We start from the raw sequence: 18,560 nt of genomic DNA on the forward strand, positions 1-18,560 counted from the left end.
TCGTGACTTTGATCAAAACGACAGATTTTTCTGGTTGTTGGAAACATTTTGGATCATTTAAGAACACAAACACAGAAACTTTACACAGATATTTTTTGTTTTTTATTTTCAAATATGGCAACTTACAAATGAGAACACGCTCAGAGTGCTGTGTTGTTGTAAGATGGATGAGAAGGTGAATCACAGGTTTTTATAACTAACAGTGAATTCAGCCGTCATACATTTGATTGTTTCCTCCTGTGACATGTTTAAATATCTGCTGTGGAAAACGTCACCAGAGACTAAATGTGTGTGTTTCATCAGGTTTAAAAAGAGTTTTTTGGGGGGGTTTTTTACCTTCAGTGTTTTAATTCTTGTACCTTTTGACTTCTTCTTTATCTGGGATATTCTCTTCTCTCTGTTTCGATTTTCGATACTGATGATTCAGCGAGGAGAGTTTCACAAACATGAGAAAGGAACACGAACCAGACCTTCGCCTGCAGGACGCCCAGAATAACTCCTCCAACCTTACACCTCTATTTTTATTTATTATCCCGTCGGAGTGGTGATGTAACGTCTTCTTCCACGGGTGGAAGGTCCCGGGGTGAAGATGATGTGACGGCAACTTGAGGGTGATAAAGAGTTAAGTTGTTTAAGTCACTGAAGATCAGTCAGCTCAGTCCTGTGTGTGTGTGTGTGTGTGTGTGTGTGTGTGTGTGTGTGTGTGTGTGTGTGTGTGTGTGTGTGTGTGTGTGTGTGTGTGTGTGTGTGTGTGTGTGTGTGTGTGTGTGTGTGTGTGTGTGTGTGGAGGTGAAGTGCCTTTAAGAAACACCCCAGCTGGAAAAAACAGTTTTTTGCAGTCGGTGTTCAGCACTTCTTATATCTGTCTCTTACAACACTTAATCCAAAAATATTGGGACGCCATGTGAACTAAAAACAGTACAAATACAGTCGATGTAAGTTTTTATTTGTCTTTGTTGATTTTTGTACGTTTATCTAAAGGAACACCTGTAAAATCTGGTCATTTATGTCGTTAATTAGCGGTTAGCACCTGATTGGATCTTTCCACCATGAGTTCACTACGCAGGTCCAGTGGCTGTAGTTCCGTGTAACGACCAGCAGAGGTCGCCCCGCTTCACCTCAAGTCGGAGCCATGACGCAGTTTACTGCCGGATTCCTCGGGTCAGATGCAGCAGAACACCAGGAGGCTCTGTGGAGTCCAGAGTTTCACTGAAGCGTCTCGACAGACTGTGAGATTTATTCTGTAAACCCTCCATGTCGACTGTACGCTGATCTCAGATCAGGCTGGAGACTCCCCTGCACTCAGTCGGTCCAGGTGCTGTAATGTTCCTGCTGCTGCTGCTGACGATGATGACGAGCGTCCCACTGTCCTCCACAAAACATCACCATGGCGACGAGGCCAGGAGCTGAGAGATCAGCTGCCGTAGAAACACCAGTTGCTATAGAAACGGTCACGGAGCAGCACTGAAGAGCCATCATGGCCGTCAGTGAGGAGCGCTGTCAGTCAACCTGCAGTTTAGAGCGATGACGGAACAGGAGATGAATCAAAATCAGGATGTTATCTGTTACACATTTTTAAATTCTGATCCAATCTGAAGGAACCGACCCGTTAACGTCTCATGGTCTGGTCACAGGAACGACTGCGTGTCGGACCAGGACAGAAACACTCCTGGTGTTATTTCTACTTCCTGTTGAAATCAGCGTTTAAAGAGTGAAGGCGTGACGCTGGTCCATCACGTTCAGCTGTCAGCAGCTGGAGTTCAGTTTGTGTAACGTAACACTGACTAACATGTGGAAGAGTTCACAACAACTCAACATCACCTGCAGTTATTAAACCACTGAACTGTTGTCAGTGTTACTGTGGAGGTGAAGGCATGACGCATGTTTGTAGGCTGACTGAAGTTAGCATCATCAAACATAGCTGTGATTTTAACTACATTTCCTGAAAATGAGGAAAATAAACCGTCTCCGCTCCTTTCATGTTGATATGAGTTGACTGGTTGGAGGAGATAAACTGCAGGTGGAGGTGATTCTGCAGTCGGTGCCATTATACCACCGAAGAAGAAGGACAGGTTACAGATTACTTTAAACTGCTGCGGCTGCCCGATCAGACGGTTACAGCCTCGTCGTTGCTCCACACATCTGATGTGACGAGTCACACAGTCACGGACGTCATCGTTCATTCAGTCGCGGTCTGTTTTTGTTACCCGTCCTCGTCAGCGCTCGGTGAGCCGGCGTGCACAGTATCAGGACCTTGAAGCTGAAGCAGCTGAACAAAATTGAGCCAACATTCATTATGTTATTTACACCTGCTGTGAGCTGTCAGAATGTCTCCTGTACAAAAGGCCCATTAATCACCATCACCAATTATTTACTGAAAAAGCCAAATTATAGCTTTTTAACCAGCCGAGAGGCGTCGAATGAATCTGTACTGGAGACAAACAGTCAGGACGTGTCGGATCCGCTGCTCCGACTTTAATGAGTTGAAGGACAGAACATAATGTGAGAGAACATCTTCACAATCCATTTTAAAGAAAGGCTGAACTCAACACACTCATTTGAATATTCACAGTTTACTGACATTGTTTTACATTTTCCATCGAGGCTCTCTGCCGCGGCTGCTCGGGGCCGACAGTGTTCACCGACATCATGATTCCAACTTGGTGTACATTTGTGAGGTCACAGGGTGCATGAGAACAAGCAGAAACACAAGAACTGTGATATAATCCGACCCGTCACACCTGTCTCCTCGTGAGCTCATCACACACACTCACGCACACACACACACGCACACACACACACACCTGAGCACGAGACGGTGCAGACGGACGCAGTCCCTCAGAGCTGACGACAGCAGGCTGCAGGCCGGCGGCGCAGCTGCACCGCTGATTATTGCACTCAGCCCTGAAACTAACAACAACAGTCAGAACCGAAGATTTAGGACCAGATTCACACAACCTGAAGAACGTAATCTCAAGCGCCTTAAAGTGTCGTGACAAGAGACGAGTGTCTGAATGAAACATATCTCATTTTCACCTTCTGAAGTTTAACTTAACGATGAGAAACAAATGCAGAGTCTCAAATGTAAAGTTAGTTTTTCAAAACTCAGAGCTCTCAGATGAACTCTTTAAAGGAAATATTCAACATTTAGGGAAATAAAAGTGTTGAGTTGTCTTCTGAGTGTGAGACATTAAGAGGATAATTAATCTCATATCTGTGTGTTGAACATACAGAGCTGGAGTTAGCCTAGCGTAGCATGAAGAGTGGAGGCTGTGAGTCTGATGCCTCTGAACACAACTAATGAATATGTTGTCTCTCATCTGTCTAAAGGTCCAAGTCTCGTTCCAACACGTCAAATACTGACACCGGTTTTGGATTTCTGCTGTCCTGAAGCGTCAGGATTTGACAGGATTTCTTACAAATTTCATTTTGCATGTGACTGTGAGCAGACCAGATGTTTCCATGGATGTGTCCTGATCACTGACGGCTGCTCAGAGGCGCATGAAGCCAAAGAAGTCGGACTTCCTGGATCTTCCAGTCCAAATTTTGGTTTAGGCCTCCACTAACTTCCCCGGGTTTAATCGTGTGTCTCTTCTAGACTTCCCAAACGTGATCAGATCGAACGGCTCAAATTCTGATCAGTTAACAAGTCATTTCATGTTTGTTGTGATGCTGGTAAAATAATGGGAAATAAAACAACAGACTGGCCTCTGTGGCCTCGCACTCTTCCACAGTTTGGCCGTCTCCGCCTGTTTTCAGTCAAAATGCTAAGCTAGGCTAACAACATTGACTCCAGCTTCAAGCTTAACACACAGACGTGAGACTGAGATCCATCTTTTCATCTGACTTTCAGAAAGAAAAGACGATGACCCTTAAATGTTAAAAAGAAAAGACACAGATGGAAACATACTATGGGAATGTTTCGGGGGAATCACAGTGACATGAAATATCTGAAATTTACAAAATGTCCCTTTTTTTAAGAATTCTGTGAAAAGACTTTCTTTTTTCTTCAGACAGACAGATGGAACAAGCTAAGATACGTAGTCAGCCGGCTGCATGCTGCACAGATTTATTCATATTTACTGAGTCCAATTGCTCGTCAGTCAGATTCTGCAGTCAGCGAGCCGCTATGCCTGTTATTCGACTCAGATCAGGTTAAATGTGACTTCAGCACTTGTAACTCTTTGGACGGTCGATGGGATGCTGTGCTGTTCTGTGCTAATGCAGGAGTTAGCATGCTAGGTTCAGACTGTAGTAATAAAGCTTGTTTATGCTAACGGCAGATTGTTCACGCACATCTACGTATTTACACGAGCAAAGCGGGATGTTGGGCGAAAAACCAGAAGTAATCTACTCAAGGCAAAGTAAAGAATAAAGTATATTAAAAAACTAATATGATTATAAAATATACTTTTATATCAGACAGCGATATTTCTTCTAGATTGTCCAAGAACCAAAGTCACACGATATCTTTGGCTAAACACTACCAACAAGTTTGTATCAAACTTTATACTCTCTCTCTCTGACACACACACACACACACACACACACAGTTTAGAAAAGAAACCATTAAATATATTCATCTGATGAGTCCACCTTTGTGACCTGAACCGTCCTCAGGATTTCATTTCTTCCTAAACTCGACAAAATATGAAAATAAATGGACATTTTCTCATTTTTAACAAAATTGCATTGAACAGCTTCATCATATAACACATTATTACATCACATTATGACATTTAACCCTGATTAATCCGACCACACCTGTCTTCTGTACTGGCTTATAGCAGCCCTTGTGACGAGACAACAGAGATTTAGGTGTTTGTCTCGATGTCCTCGTGTCGTCGCAGCTCTCCTTTACTTTTCACACTCAGAATCAGGTGATCTGGATTAAAGTCTTGTTCAGTCATTTAAAGATAAAAATGTGTCTTCATTTGGTTGAATTTTCTGCTGATGTCTGTTTTCGTAGCTGAACGTGGTGGTTTGTGGCGTCACTGTGTTTAGTTTTTCACAAAAGTCTGAAACTGAAATAAAGTAAAGGAATAGTTTGACATTTTGTAACATATGCTCAACTCCACGTTTAACTAAGTTCATCCCTGACTTGGTTAAAATACACTTACCACAGTTCACTTTGTAAAGTTTCCTATTTGTTTCTGTAAGTCATGTTTTTAGAAAGCGAGGTTAGCCTGTCAGCTAATAGAATAATGGAACAATTCATCCTTCTCTCGACCTAACGTTAGCATGTGGCTAGCTGACGTCACACAGTAATCTGTCTACCTCCAGTGTACATCTGTAGGTGCTTAACTTATCACAGTTTGCTTTGTATATATTGTTCATAGTTAACAGTTTTCTTGTTTGTGTGTCATGTTGATCGTTTCGTATGTGTTTGTAAACTGTGAGGTTAGCACGTCAGCTAGCTTAGCAACACAGTAGAGCTGTCGTATGGTGTCTGTCTGATTTGTGGTTTAAAGTCGTCTTCAGTGATCAGGTCTGAGCTTTACTGCTTATTTTCATTTTTTTGCAGCTTTCCAAGCACCAAATGTTTCCACGTTAGCATGTTGCTAGGTAAACTTGCTAACGATATCTTTCTGCTGTATTTGTTTAAGTTATCTCAGTGCTTTTTCACCTGTGTCTTAGATAATCTACTTCACTTTTCACAGTAGCAGACAGAGTTCATAGTGTTTTTAACATTTTTGATGTTTTCGACAGCTCCAGCCAGACGAACTGTTTCACGCTGCGTCTTTATATTCCGCTAACTGTCTCGTTGTCATGTCTCCTGTTTGTTTTGTTCTTGTTTCTGGTTTTTGGTTTCTTGTTTATGATTTACATCCTTGTATTATGTCTTGTGTTATGTTTTTTCCTTGTCTTGTGTGTCATGTGTTTGATTTTCCATGCCCTCATGTGTCCTTTAAGTTTCTCTCATGTTCTCCCCTCTGGCTCCCTCTGTCTGTTGTCTTGTTCCCTCCTGGTCTGTTCCTCTGTGCTCCTCCCCCTCGTTATCTCACCTGGCTTCCTTCCTCCTCTCTCCTCACCTGTTCCTCGTCATGTCATTAGTGTCTGTGTATTTAGTCTCTGTGTTTCCCCTCACTCCTTGTCTGGTCATTGTATTCTGTCTTCTGTTCGCTGTCTGATCCTTGCTCCTGGTTCTTGTTCTTGATCCTGATTCTTGTTCATGATCCTGTTTGGTAGGTTTTGGATTTATTTTGTATTTTGTTCTCTTTGATTTTGTACTTTGACATTGATTTGAACTTTGTATTTTTTTTTGCTTTGCTACTTTGACTCATTCTTAGTTGTTACTTTGTTTTTCCATCCCTGCTCGTCCGCTTTTGGTTTTTGTATACAGCTATTCAATAAAGCTCGCTTTTTGTTCTCCTTATCTTGCCTCCAGTAACTGCATTTGGGTCCACCTTCCCTTCCATAGTTTTCCCTTTTACCCCATCGTGACACTCGTAACTGTCGCGTCATATTCATTTCATGGACACAATGTGTCTGCTCATCTAACGCTCGACAGGAGACCCATTAAGCATATTACCCAAAATGTCAAACTATTTTTTAAGTGATTTCTGAAATACAGCTCAACAGGCCAACTTTCATTTCCTAAACAAAGTAATAAATCCACTGAATGCAGCAGAATACCAGTCCAAGTCTTTCAGATAGAAACCCGGTTGTACACGGTGGCGGTGGAGACTTGTGAGCTCTCTGTAGTGGATTATTTATTTACACTCCAAGTGTTTGGAGATTAACATGGTGAACCACCCAGGAGAAACCTCCCGGTGACAGTGGTGACTGAAGAATCAGACGATGGTGAACGAGCGTCTCGGGGGGGTTTAGAGGCTGTTTGATCATAAAGGTGCAGAAATCCCGCGAGCAGAGCATCCCGACAGATTAGTAATCTCCAGTCGACCTCGACATTTCATGGCACAGAGACAGAAACAAAGGCAGTAAAACCAGAAAAGGAGACGGACACGCTTTTCCACAAGGCAACACATCCGATTGTGTGATGATCTCAGACCAGTCACAGCCGGTCTGGTGTGTGAAGAATCCGACCAGTACGTCCAGTGAGTCTGTTAGCGCTGATGAGTCGGCAGCTCATGCAGCTCCTCGGTGTCCAATCCTGCAGAAACTCATTTCTTTAACGAGCGCTGGTTCAGAGGCTGTTGTCAGACGGTCGTGTTGGTTCAGACTCAGCTAAGATTCAGTCAGTTTCTCCAGGGTCGGTGAGATTGTCATACAAATGATTTCTGTTTCAGTTCTTCTGTTGTTCTTCATATATTTGAACCAATGTGAAGACGATCTGACACGTGAATCATAACTCCCCATCAGACCGTAAAGAACATCACTGAGGTCCAGATTCACTAAGATCGCGGCTCCAGTCAAATTTAATCATATTTTTACAAGTTTAGCTAATCTCGTCATAGTTTTCAAGCATCCATTTTATAGTATATATTTTATTATTTAAACATTGCACAGAAAGTCACATGTGGAAGGACATCAGACACGAGTAGAAACCCAAATATTGTTGTTGTTTAGCTCGTAGTTCTGGTTCTTCAGCTTCACTTCGTCTGTCTCTCAGCAGCTCTTTCTAGCCAATAACCTGTGATACAGTGTGTTGTTTCTTGAATGTTTTTGATTGTGATATATATATTTTTATTTCTGCGGGTCGTTGCTCAGCTGTACGGAAGTTCTCTTACAAGTTAGGATGCAAAATCAACACTAAACGACACGATAACACTAAGCTAGGTTGATAATAAAGCTATTGATGTTTGTTTTCATCACAAAGACAAAAGCCTGTGATTTATCAAGTTCTCACCAAAGTATCTGTGAAAAGCACTATTCTGAATGTGTTTTTTATTACTGTACTGTCCCCAATGTCTTTGAACGCTCAAGCTAACAATAATCACCAAGAAACAACCCAAAAATGAGAAAGAAAACATTATGATGTGGTGATGACTGCAGGTAAACAGCCTTAATTATAAATTATAAATCAACTCTCTCATCTGGAGGGGGTGGAGGTGGTGTCCTTACTACAGCTGACCACACTTTGAGTCACACCACTGAATATTTTTCACCTGCAGATATTTCCAGCTGCTTTTGTGTCGTTAAATTTGGCTAATTTTCACAGGAATTCGGACTTATCTCATCTGTGACTGTGGCGACTAACGCAGGTATTTTAAGACAAAACATGATGTTTTCCTAAAGGGCCGTCCACACCGAGATCAATAATCATAACAGTAACTATAAATGTAGCGTTTAATGTGTTGTCGAGGATGGTGGAGTCACGACTATAACGACATTAAAAGTGGTGATCAATATCGCTGGGATCACTTCAAGAGCGATTTGAAGAACGATAGAAACACTGACAGTGAATCAGAATCATCTGAACTCACAGACTTTGACTTTGGGGGAATTTTCCTGCTAAATAATGTCACGGGGGTGATTATGTTGGTTTCTAACCTCTGTTATGTAAGCAAGTGGATGGTGTTGAGGAGACACTTTCAAGATGGTCTCATAATGCAGTCTAGGTTATTAATACAACCTGAGACATACTGCCAAACAATCGCTGGTGCTGGTGGAGTCTCTGAAGTTTGTAAGGAGGCCTTCTTAACAAATACCAGGATAATTGATGATGATCCAAATGTATGAATTAAACTTCAAAAGACAGCAACTCTTGTAACTCCTCATCTTTGAAGGATTTCATAAAACCTTGTCCTGGGGGGTTTCTTCTTGTTCCTGTGCAGCACACAGCAGAAACAGCTCATCAGTATCCATTTACCTGAGCAGCCGACACATCTGGAGCAGTACGTGTTTGGCGTCGCTGTTGTCAGAACATTGTTGTTCATCAGTGTGGATGCTCACGTCGTTATCGCTATAGTTATTGTTCTTGATGTGGACGACCTCTAATCTGCTGGCATTTGTGCGTAAACCTAAACAGAGCGTAAACGCACCGTTGTGATGAGAGAAAAATAGAAAATTCAACCAAAACAAACGTAAAGTTGCCACAAAAAAGACACGTTCAGTTTGAGTTTATCTGTGGTTTTGCAGTAACGAGCTCCCTTTGACCTGTAGGCCAGGACGTCTCTGCAGCTCTCCCGGTCCTGTTCCCATTTCAAGTGTTTTTATCAATTAATCATGCAGCTAACAAGCTAAATAAGTTGCAATTTGTTAGCAGACACATCTGGGCAAAATAATCACAGCTTCATGACACTGAATGCTGTCAGTCAACATGAACTGCTATCAACTGCTGTGGCAATGAAACCAGCCCAGCACTGTACTGCTGTATTGTTGTGTTGTTCGTTAACTTGTATATCAGTTCTTGACACACAGTGATGTGATGTAAATGTAACTGATGGCTGCTGACCGTGACCAATTTTATGTAAACACATACTGGAGTTTCTGATTTGGTGATTTCAGTGCGTACGTGTTACATCTGCACTTTTCACCACGCAAACCTTCAGTGAATCTGGGCCTGAGTGTCAGATTGGAGTTTTCCCTCAATGGGTGGTAACCAACAGTGTGTCAGAGGTTTTCCCATCAGACGGTAGTAACCGATAACAAAGGACTGGGACATAGCTGATTGTCGCTCTCCACCCGCGTCCCATGAGTCAGCAGCTCCTCCACAGTTGTCCAATCATCGAGCAGCTTGCTGTTCCTCAGCCGGTTCTGCTTCATGTGGCTCAGCTCCAGCACCGTCTGAGACGACAGTGAGCTCTGCAGTCCCCCGACCTGCTCCTCCCCCCCTCCTCTCCTCTCTCGGTGTTGCCGTGACAGCGCCAGGTGGCGTCTTCTCTCGTTCCGGCTACAGTACCGCCCCGCCCATCGGCCATCGTCCACGTCCTCCATGCCTTCCTTCTCCCCCTCTCCTCGCACCTCCTCATCTGTTGTGACCTCGCTGCGTTCCCTGGCCAATCGGTAAGCTCGGGCTCTGAGCAGCTGGTTCCTGACTGACTTCTGATTGGACAGTCTGGAGCGGGGAGAGGGTGGAGAGCGAGGACCACACTGCGGGGCTCCCAGTGTGCTGTAGAAAGGAACAGAGGAACCTTTAGAGCTGCTTATACGATTCCCAAGAGTCTGAACGCCACGCCAGTCTGACGCTCCACTGGAGCCAGATCCAGGACTCTTGGAGAGGGAGTCCTCCTCTCTGCTCCGGTTTGTGCCCTGGCTGTTTCTCTGTCCGTTCTGATGATTGGTCTGACTGGTTCTGTCTATGCTGAGGTGATTGTTGGGGGGCCAGTTACTAGGATAACTGGCCCTGCTCCTTGGCCCCAGGGTGTTGCTGACAGGCCCTGGTTGGCTGCTCGGGAGTCGTTTTTTCAGAGCGTTTGGATCTGTCATGTTGGGGTGACTGGCCCTGCGGCGGCGCTGTCCTTCACTCAAATCTGTTATTGTTCGACTCCGCCCTGGAGCCTCTATTGTCCCGCCTCCTCCCTGCTGCTGCTCCAACCACAGTGCCCTCCGCTGGCAGGGCTCGGTGCGACAACCTGCAGATAGAAATAAGTCGTCAGATCCTCGGTACTGTGCAGCATTTCTGAATACATACATCTCATTTAGCTGTTACAGCAAAAACTCTGGACTCTGTCTTGAAAAACATGCTGTGTTGGACCACCATTGTTTTTCCCCACACTGTGGGAATGTCCCAACAAGGGACCTGTAGCTTCTTGGTGTTAAATGAGACTACAAAGACATTGATGGTTTACAGAACTGACCAAGGTTAATGAGATTCATTTGAATGTACTCCTTCCATCAAATGTTGCATTCAGGGCCATGCAAAAGTTGGTCTGTAGATTGTAACTAACCAGTTGAAGGGGAAGGTGGGGAGCGGTGGCGTGGTAAGGTGGGACTCCTCTCAGCTCTGTGAAAGTGAACTGTTGTGGTCGTGCTGTTACCCACAGTGCAGCGGGATGCAGAGTGAGTCATTGGTGTCGTTTCAGGGATGGACTCCAAATCCCAGCGTCCTCTCTGCTCCCGAGGGGAGTGGCCTGAGCGGAGATGGTGCGTTTGTCGGTGGGCGTGGCTCCCGTGGATCTTATGCAGTCGCCTGTGCTCCCCTGTGCTGACACTGTGGAAGCCTGAGTCGCTGGGTTCAGAGGAGATCAGGGACTCTGAGGAGGAGGAGGAGCCTTGGGAGGAAGGGGTGTGGCCTGGGAGCGAGGACATGGCGTCCGTCTCTGCCTCGGAGAAGGGCATCCGATGGTTCGGACTGTCAGGGCCACATCCCAGCCCGCTGTCCAGCTCACTGAGGGGGAGGTATCCGAGATGACGATCAGACTGCCACGGAGGACGGTAGTCAGACTACAGAGAAAGAAAGAGAGAATTTTGATTTTATTTATTTAATATATATTATTGAGTCCGTCAAGATTTTCAGTCATCAAGCTCCTGCTATATGCAACTGCTATACAGAGGCAACTGGACTTACTTGAGTGTCTTAAAAGTACTCAAGCAAGTCCAGTTGCCTCTGTTCAGTATTAATTACCTGTCTGGGGAAATTCTTCGGCTCCATCTCTTCTGTGTTGTAGCAGCCAATCAGACAGCTCTCTGAGTTTGGCTGGTAGGGCAACATTTCTGGACCCTGGAATACACAAAAAGGCAAGAATGGAAATTATTGTTTCTTCGAATATAGTAGTTATTCATCAGATATATTGTAACACATGTAAAGCATAAATTCTGAACATTATAGAGTATTTTACAACATAATCACCTGGTAGTCCAGTCTGTCCAGGTGATCTAAGCTGTAGGAGACGCTGGGCAGGTAGCTGTTACCCGGATGCTGGTCATTCGATGATCTGGGCAGGTAGCCATTGGGTTGATAGACATCAGGTGACATCATCATGTGACTATTGGCAGAGTAGATGTCCGGTGACATGGTCATGTGACCATAGTAAGGCCTGTGAAGAGGAAGCAGTCAGAAAGGAATTCATAAAGCAAAGAGTTCCCTGAGAATGTCAGCCATCGGCCTCATGTCGGTCTGTTCAGTGTTCAGATGTGCATGAATGGAAATGGTATGAACCATGATATGTATACTGCTCCGTGAATATTTATAGTCTTCATCCACACATATAATTATAGTATGTGTTGCACTGACAGCTGTCTCAGCAGAACGACCTGCCGCTCATGAATATTTATAAGCGCGCCAAGGGACTCCATGCTCGTCATGTTGACCCTGCAAGCTGAACTTGCATCCAAACATTCGAATAAAGATTGCTGTCCCTTGATTTGAGTCATCAATAAGCAGAATAAGAAGTCTTCTTTCAATGCCTTTTACTTGAGTCCATTGATTTTAGTCCATGGCCAAACTTTTTCTGCAGTGCCATTCTTTGTCACCCATTCCGAGATTCTCTTGAATGTCCCTGACTTGTACTTCGTTTCTACACTTTTATGCTGATCTCATCTTATTTCCCTAGTCCACAACCTTTACCCTGCTTCCAAAGTGTAATCCCTATTCCAAAGTTGTACCCCTGTCCTAACTTCCTACTCCATTTCTAACCATTTACACCCAATTGCAATCCTTTCCCATATTCCCAGACCATAGTTCCAAGGTTATATAATTCAAATTAAATATGCAGCACAAAGACACTGCTTTTAAGTCCGTGTTGCGAGGCATTCTTAATTGAAGTCCCCAGATCTGACCTACATCATCCCAACATTTTGGTTCGTTCACCTACTTTACCCCAGTTTGTATCTAACCAATGATTTTTACCCTGTAGATCTTTTTTATCCTGCTACTATTTGTTTACCTCACTTGTCACTACATACCCATTATCTGATTCCCAAACCCTCTGAACGCCTACTTGGAGGTGGGCAGTATATTTCATTGTTGTTATCTCATTGTTCTAGTACCAATACTCATCCCTACAAGATATCGAAGTAGGACCTTCTTGGTCAAAACTACAGTGTATTCTATTCATGCTTTCAGCTTTTGGATATTCCACAACTATTTTTAAGCCAGCAATTCATATTTATCTTCAGCCAGTATTCACAACTTGCGGTCTTTAGTCAACATTTTTATTCTATTACTGAACAGTCCAAGATCGCACCCTGGTCCTATCTGCACCGTCACCCACAAGTCTTTATCCTGATCACAAACTTTGACTCTTGTCCAACATTTCACCCCATTTCAACTTCAACTTAAATCCTAACTGTTTACCCCAGGCCTAATAACCACCTCAGTCGCAAGTGTTTACCCACTCCGTCATGTGTTCCCCAGCCTGTTTCAAAGCTTTATCTATCTTTCATCTTTGTAGTCTGTGTCTCGGTTTAGTAGTAGTGGCGCTGCTATTCTCTGTTTGTGCTCATTTACTCAAAGCTAAATAATTTTTTGTACAAAAATAAACATAAAATACCATCACAAATAAGAGCTAAAAACTGAAAAGCTTGTTGCCATGTTCTCAGTTTCCTTACCTTTACCTGAGACCACCTCAGTCACACACTCATGTCCTCTTAACCCTGAACTCTTTACCGGAAGCCTCCCAGATTACTTACCCTGCACTGTAGCCGTCTCCCTGGCCCTCCTCCCCCTCCATCAGCCCCATGGCTCTCAGGGCCTCCCAGTGTCGCTCTGTTGGGGCGCTGCACTCCATCGCACATCGAGACCGTCGCCTCCTGTGACCGTGGCTCCTCCTTCCTTCCACCTGCATGGTGATCGGCTGACCATACTCATCCACATAGTGCAGCTCCTCCCGGCGATGGTGGTGAGAAGGTTCATGAGTCTTGGCCTGACGAGAGGAAACGGATCAGATCAGAGTTTAGACTGTTGTGATGCATGAAAAATGAGGAGAGTTCAGATTAATTAATGGCTCCACAGTGATTGATCTTTATTAATAAAGGTCGGTCATAGGCGGGTTCGCAGATTTTAGATGCAACATGTTATCAGTATCACGTGTATTATTGATAATGGACGGAGGCTGCACACGTGAAGTGGGAGTTTAGTTTCCAAAAGAAGGTCAGTCAGTTCTTTGGTTTCAAACTTTTTGGCATGCCCGACTACAACAGTGTTACATAACGTGGCATATGATTCACACCCTCTTTATATAAAAAGATAAAAGATTGAGCCATTATGTGTAAGTTGGAGAGCAGGAGCGAAGAGTTTGCAGGTTTAGTTTCAGCTAAACAGCAGCAGCACTGATTGTTTCCTCTCATTCTCATCATATTAATTAGTGTTGGAACCAAATTCTGCAGACGAGGCAGGATTTAGAAATGGAAGAATATTTACTTTACTGACTGTATAATGCTCAGGCTGGTTAACCAACTGAGAGTTTTGCAGGCAAACTTGAAAAATATAACGACAACAGTTATTAAGATGTTCTGCTTGAGAATTTCCACTTTGACTTATTTTCTACATTTACTTCACAACATTGTACTTCTGTTTTTACACAGCGATGCCAAAGATATATACCTTGTTCAATGAGATGATTCAACTGAGCTATTTTGAACTTATGGCTGAAATGACTCCAATCAACACCCTCATTCAGGGTATATACATATAGTTCAACTAACCTCATGAGGAAATATGGAACAGTATTAATTCTGCAGATGACCGGCCTTGTTTTTAAATCTCATTCTCAATCATTCTTTTTAACCATGAGTGAAAAAACACACCTTGTATTTTAATTTTTGTTTTTTGTTTTTTAAAACGAAACTCAAATAACATAATGTTGTTGTTTCGTACCTGTTTGTGACTAGATACGCTGACTGTGAAGGTATGCACTCTACTGTGTTCTGTTCTAGTAGCAGTTTTTATATAAACGATTGAAATTTTCCTGAGATGTGGCAGTTGTATCACACTCAAGAATCAAGAAGAATTTGATTATGTAAACAAACAAAATCAAGACTCAGCAGTCCAGCAGCATCGTGGTGACTCTTTTGCATAATTACTGTGATGAAGTGTGTCTTCTTGATAACGGCACGACTCTCTGGAGGAGAGCTGTGAGTTTACATCAGAGAGCTCAGGACTAACAGCGAAGGTCTCACATGCAGAGATGTAAGTGTGTCACCGTCCTGTCAGCTTGGTACATAAAAGGACAGCTCGCGCCCTCGAGGACATTCAGTCTGAGTGATGATGAACTATAATAGCGGCAGTTTGTGTGAGAACGTCACACGTGAAAGTTAAGATGCAGTGAAGTTAAAGAGACCCGGTCCAAACAGCAGCATGATGTAGGTCAGCAGCCCTCCGTGACCCCGCGACCAGCACTGGAGTCTTTACACTGCGTGTGCCGGGCCTCGGGCCACACACACACACACACACACACACACACACACACACACACACACACTCACAGTGAAATCAGAGAGTGAGAGTGATGTGCTGTACCCTGGAGAAGTGAGTTGCGCTCCACTGCACTTTGACAGTAACGTAGACTGATCCCTCTCTCTCCCTCTTCATGTATCCGTCTCTCTTTCTTTCAGTATTTTATTTATTTATTTATTTATTTTTATGAAGCTTTGACTCAATTTTCAGCCTCAAAGTGCAAAACTCTGCAGAATGTGACACTCCTCGTTCTCAGCACAAAATCACGGCCGGCGTGCAGAATTAAATGAGAGTGTCGGATGCAGCAGAGCTTCGTGAGGCTGCATCCAGTCTGCTGTTCACTTTCCTCCTGATGGAGTAAAATCCTCCAAACCGTCGTGTGTTTGACGCCCTCGCCTGTGAACACCGAGCCACGATGCTGTCACCTGTTAACGGTCAACCTGTTCGCCTGAGGAGTGACTGTGGTATAAATCTGTGCATTTTAACAAGATCAAGATCAGGTGACAGATATGGACAATTCAACCTGAATTTATTTCACTTATTCCTTATAATATATGGTTTATAAAACACTGAATTAATTGTAAAGGTTAAAACATCAGTGTGTGCTCTCCACAGGCCGTCCTGTAATGTTTATGAATTGTATTAATTAACCATTTACAAAGTATTATGAACATCAGTTGCAACCATCCAGTAAACACTTTTTTATCGTATTTAATTGTTTATTTTTGAGCAGCTGAACAGAAACACTCAGTATATGAACATAGCGGATGAATCTTTATCCTGTCGGAGAGGCCGGACTGCTCACGCTTCATTTCAACAACACTCAGATGTGTTTGACTGAAAACTAAATGAAGGACATCCGGGCTTATTAATCAACAAGGACTGATGAATCCTTTGTTACGTCGTGTTTTTCTAAAAGCCAAAGTTGAACTGGTATTCCTGCTCTGACTATCGAGGCAGAAGTATTGAGGAGGAAAATAGATTGTGTGAGTGATGTGGGTGAAGTGGAAAGTGAGTCACACTTTCTTTTGTACACAGAGAGAGAAGTGTTTTCAGAAAACCCTGAAATATTCTGGTGCCCGGATGATAAGAACTGCTGTCTTTGTTTTGATGCTGACACGTTTTTCTATCATTGTTCTGCGAAGATTTGGAAAGTTTTTCATGAGAGTCGTTCTGATTCCTGCAGGTTGGAATCACTGCAGTTTTGACTATAAAGTCTGAGAATGGGATCGATAACTGGTGAAGTGGTTTTCTGTAGGTTTCTGCTGTGTTGGTAGTGACAGTATGTGCAGGGGAGCTGCTGCATGCAGCACAATGATACAAAAAACTAAAAATATCACCTCTCTTTTATTAAATCTACGTTCTGCTGTGGTTATATAAGGATGTAAGACGTACTGTACACCCAGAGGCCGTACAGAGCTGTTAGTCCTTCACCACCACCCATTTATGTCAAGCTGTCGATCTCTTTACGTCACGCAACACAACGTCCTGCTGCCTTACACTGTGCCAGCCTCACATCAGGGACGAATACAGCCAGTGTGGTGTTCAGCTCTCGTGTCGCTCGCAGAACTGTCACAACAGACCGCGCAAACATTTACATTCAGATCTAACAGCCGCGATGAGGATCCCCGCTGATCCTCTCTGAGACAAACCCTCAGCTGTCGCCTCGGCTCAGACGATCTTTTAATAATGAAACAATGTATTTGTGAGGTGTTTTTAAAGATTTACGTCTTCAATGGGAGCCAACGAGTTTAGAGCCCACAGACAGGAAGTCAGGAGGTGCCGAGTGCAGCAGGAGGCCAAAGGTATCGACATGAAGTAGCATTTTCACACTTCTGCTTCCCTTTTCTCTGAGTTTGTTCTTTTAAATGTCTCCAGATAGATGCCTCAGATAAGGTCTGTGGTAAACACAAGACCTCACTGTTAAGTTTCTTAAAGGAACAGTCCACCTAAAATAAAAAATAAAGTCCTGCTCTCCTCCTCCTGATGATATAAAGTCCTCCTCTCCTCCTCCTGATGATATAAAGTCCTCCTCTCCTCCTCCTGATGATATAAAGTCCTCCTCTCCTCCTCCTGATGATATAAAGTCCAAAACATTTAAGTATCATAAACTATCAAAGCTTTGTCTCTGTGGTACTCCACAGGCAGGTGAACCAGGCTGATGTGATGCTAACTGCTATGCTAGCCTCCACAAATACATCATCCCTGCAGCCAATGAGAAACAGACTTCCAACAAACTAACAAAAACAAACATCAGTTCTATTACAAGAATACTCAGAAACACGTTTTATCATCCCATCACTGCAGAGGCTCACATCTCATGTTTGTCTTCACAGTAAAACAGGAAGCAGTGAACCTGTCCTGCCTCTGCTGTCTGTCTCTCTACTGTCTGTCCTACTGTCTGTCCCACTACTGTCTGTCTCTACTGTCTGTCCTACTGTCTGTCTCTCTACTGTCTGTCCCTCTGCTGTCTGTCTCTACTGTCTGTCCTACTGTCTGTCCCACTACTGTCTGTCTCTACTGTCTGTCCTACTGTCTGTCTCTCTACTGTCTGTCCCTCTGCTGTCTGTCTCTACTGTCTGTCCTACTGTCTGTCTCTCTACTGTCTGTCCCTCTGCTGTCTGTCTCTACTGTCTGTCCTACTGTCTGTCTGTCTGTCTCACTACTGTCTGTCCCTCTGCTTTCTGTACCTCTGCTGTCTGTCCTACTGTCTGTCTCTCTCTTCTCTATACGAAGCGATGTGTTGTCTGCAGACTGATGTGTGCGCTGACTGTACTTCATGTCTTGTGTGTTTATGTGATGCCTGTCTCACAGATCAGGTCACCTCAGCAGCCATCAGATCCAGTTATGATCTCCCTCCTCTCTCCGTCCATCTGCACTGTTATTCTGTCAGTGTTCTGCTGCTCTCTGAACTGTGTGTGTGTGTGTGTGTGATCTGATAAGGTGTTTGTTTACGTGCACCGCAGCATCAATTCATGGAGGATGAAACCTCCTCTGACGTGCGTAGCTGGATAATCCTGTGTTCCGGCGTTCAGAGATGAACATGTGCCAGAAAACATTCGTCCTGCCGCCATCGTCGCAGATTGTTCAGCTCTGCATGTCTAAAGAGTGCGTCGAACCGCAGCCGGTCGAGCCTTTTGATCACCGAGGCGTTCAGCCAGGAGATGTTAGCGCTAAATGAAAACAGGGCCGAGCTACGAGCTCTTGTCACTGATTATCGCGAGGAGAAGGAAGCTCACATATCCATAACAGCAATTACTGCGATGTGGCTCGGCGCTGGAACGAGGAGGAACGAGGAGGAGAGCTCGCAAACTCGCAA

The 18,560-nt window shown here is 43.9% G+C and overlaps 2 protein-coding genes across 3 annotated transcripts in view; both read right to left on the minus strand.

Moving 5' to 3' along the window:
* The window catches only part of LOC119022489 (putative C-type lectin domain family 20 member A), an 826,153-nt gene that overhangs the window by 319,069 nt on the left and 488,524 nt on the right, over positions 1 to 18,560 (minus strand). The window lies entirely within an intron of this gene.
* Positions 6,329 to 18,560, minus strand: part of LOC119023519 — a 15,246-nt gene continuing 3,014 nt past the window's right edge. Inside the window, exons 2-6 of the mRNA XM_037105527.1 lie at positions 13,477 to 13,709; positions 11,696 to 11,882; positions 11,471 to 11,566; positions 10,794 to 11,289; positions 6,329 to 10,478 (exon numbers count right to left, since the gene is read on the minus strand). Coding sequence (XP_036961422.1) covers positions 9,532 to 10,478; positions 10,794 to 11,289; positions 11,471 to 11,566; positions 11,696 to 11,882; positions 13,477 to 13,709 — 1,959 coding nt within the window. The 3' untranslated portion in view covers positions 6,329 to 9,531. The remainder of the gene's footprint in view (positions 10,479 to 10,793; positions 11,290 to 11,470; positions 11,567 to 11,695; positions 11,883 to 13,476; positions 13,710 to 18,560) is intronic.

The sequence above is a fragment of the Acanthopagrus latus genome, chromosome 7 (genome assembly GCF_904848185.1).
Source record: "Acanthopagrus latus isolate v.2019 chromosome 7, fAcaLat1.1, whole genome shotgun sequence".
NCBI lineage: Eukaryota > Metazoa > Chordata > Actinopteri > Spariformes > Sparidae > Acanthopagrus > Acanthopagrus latus.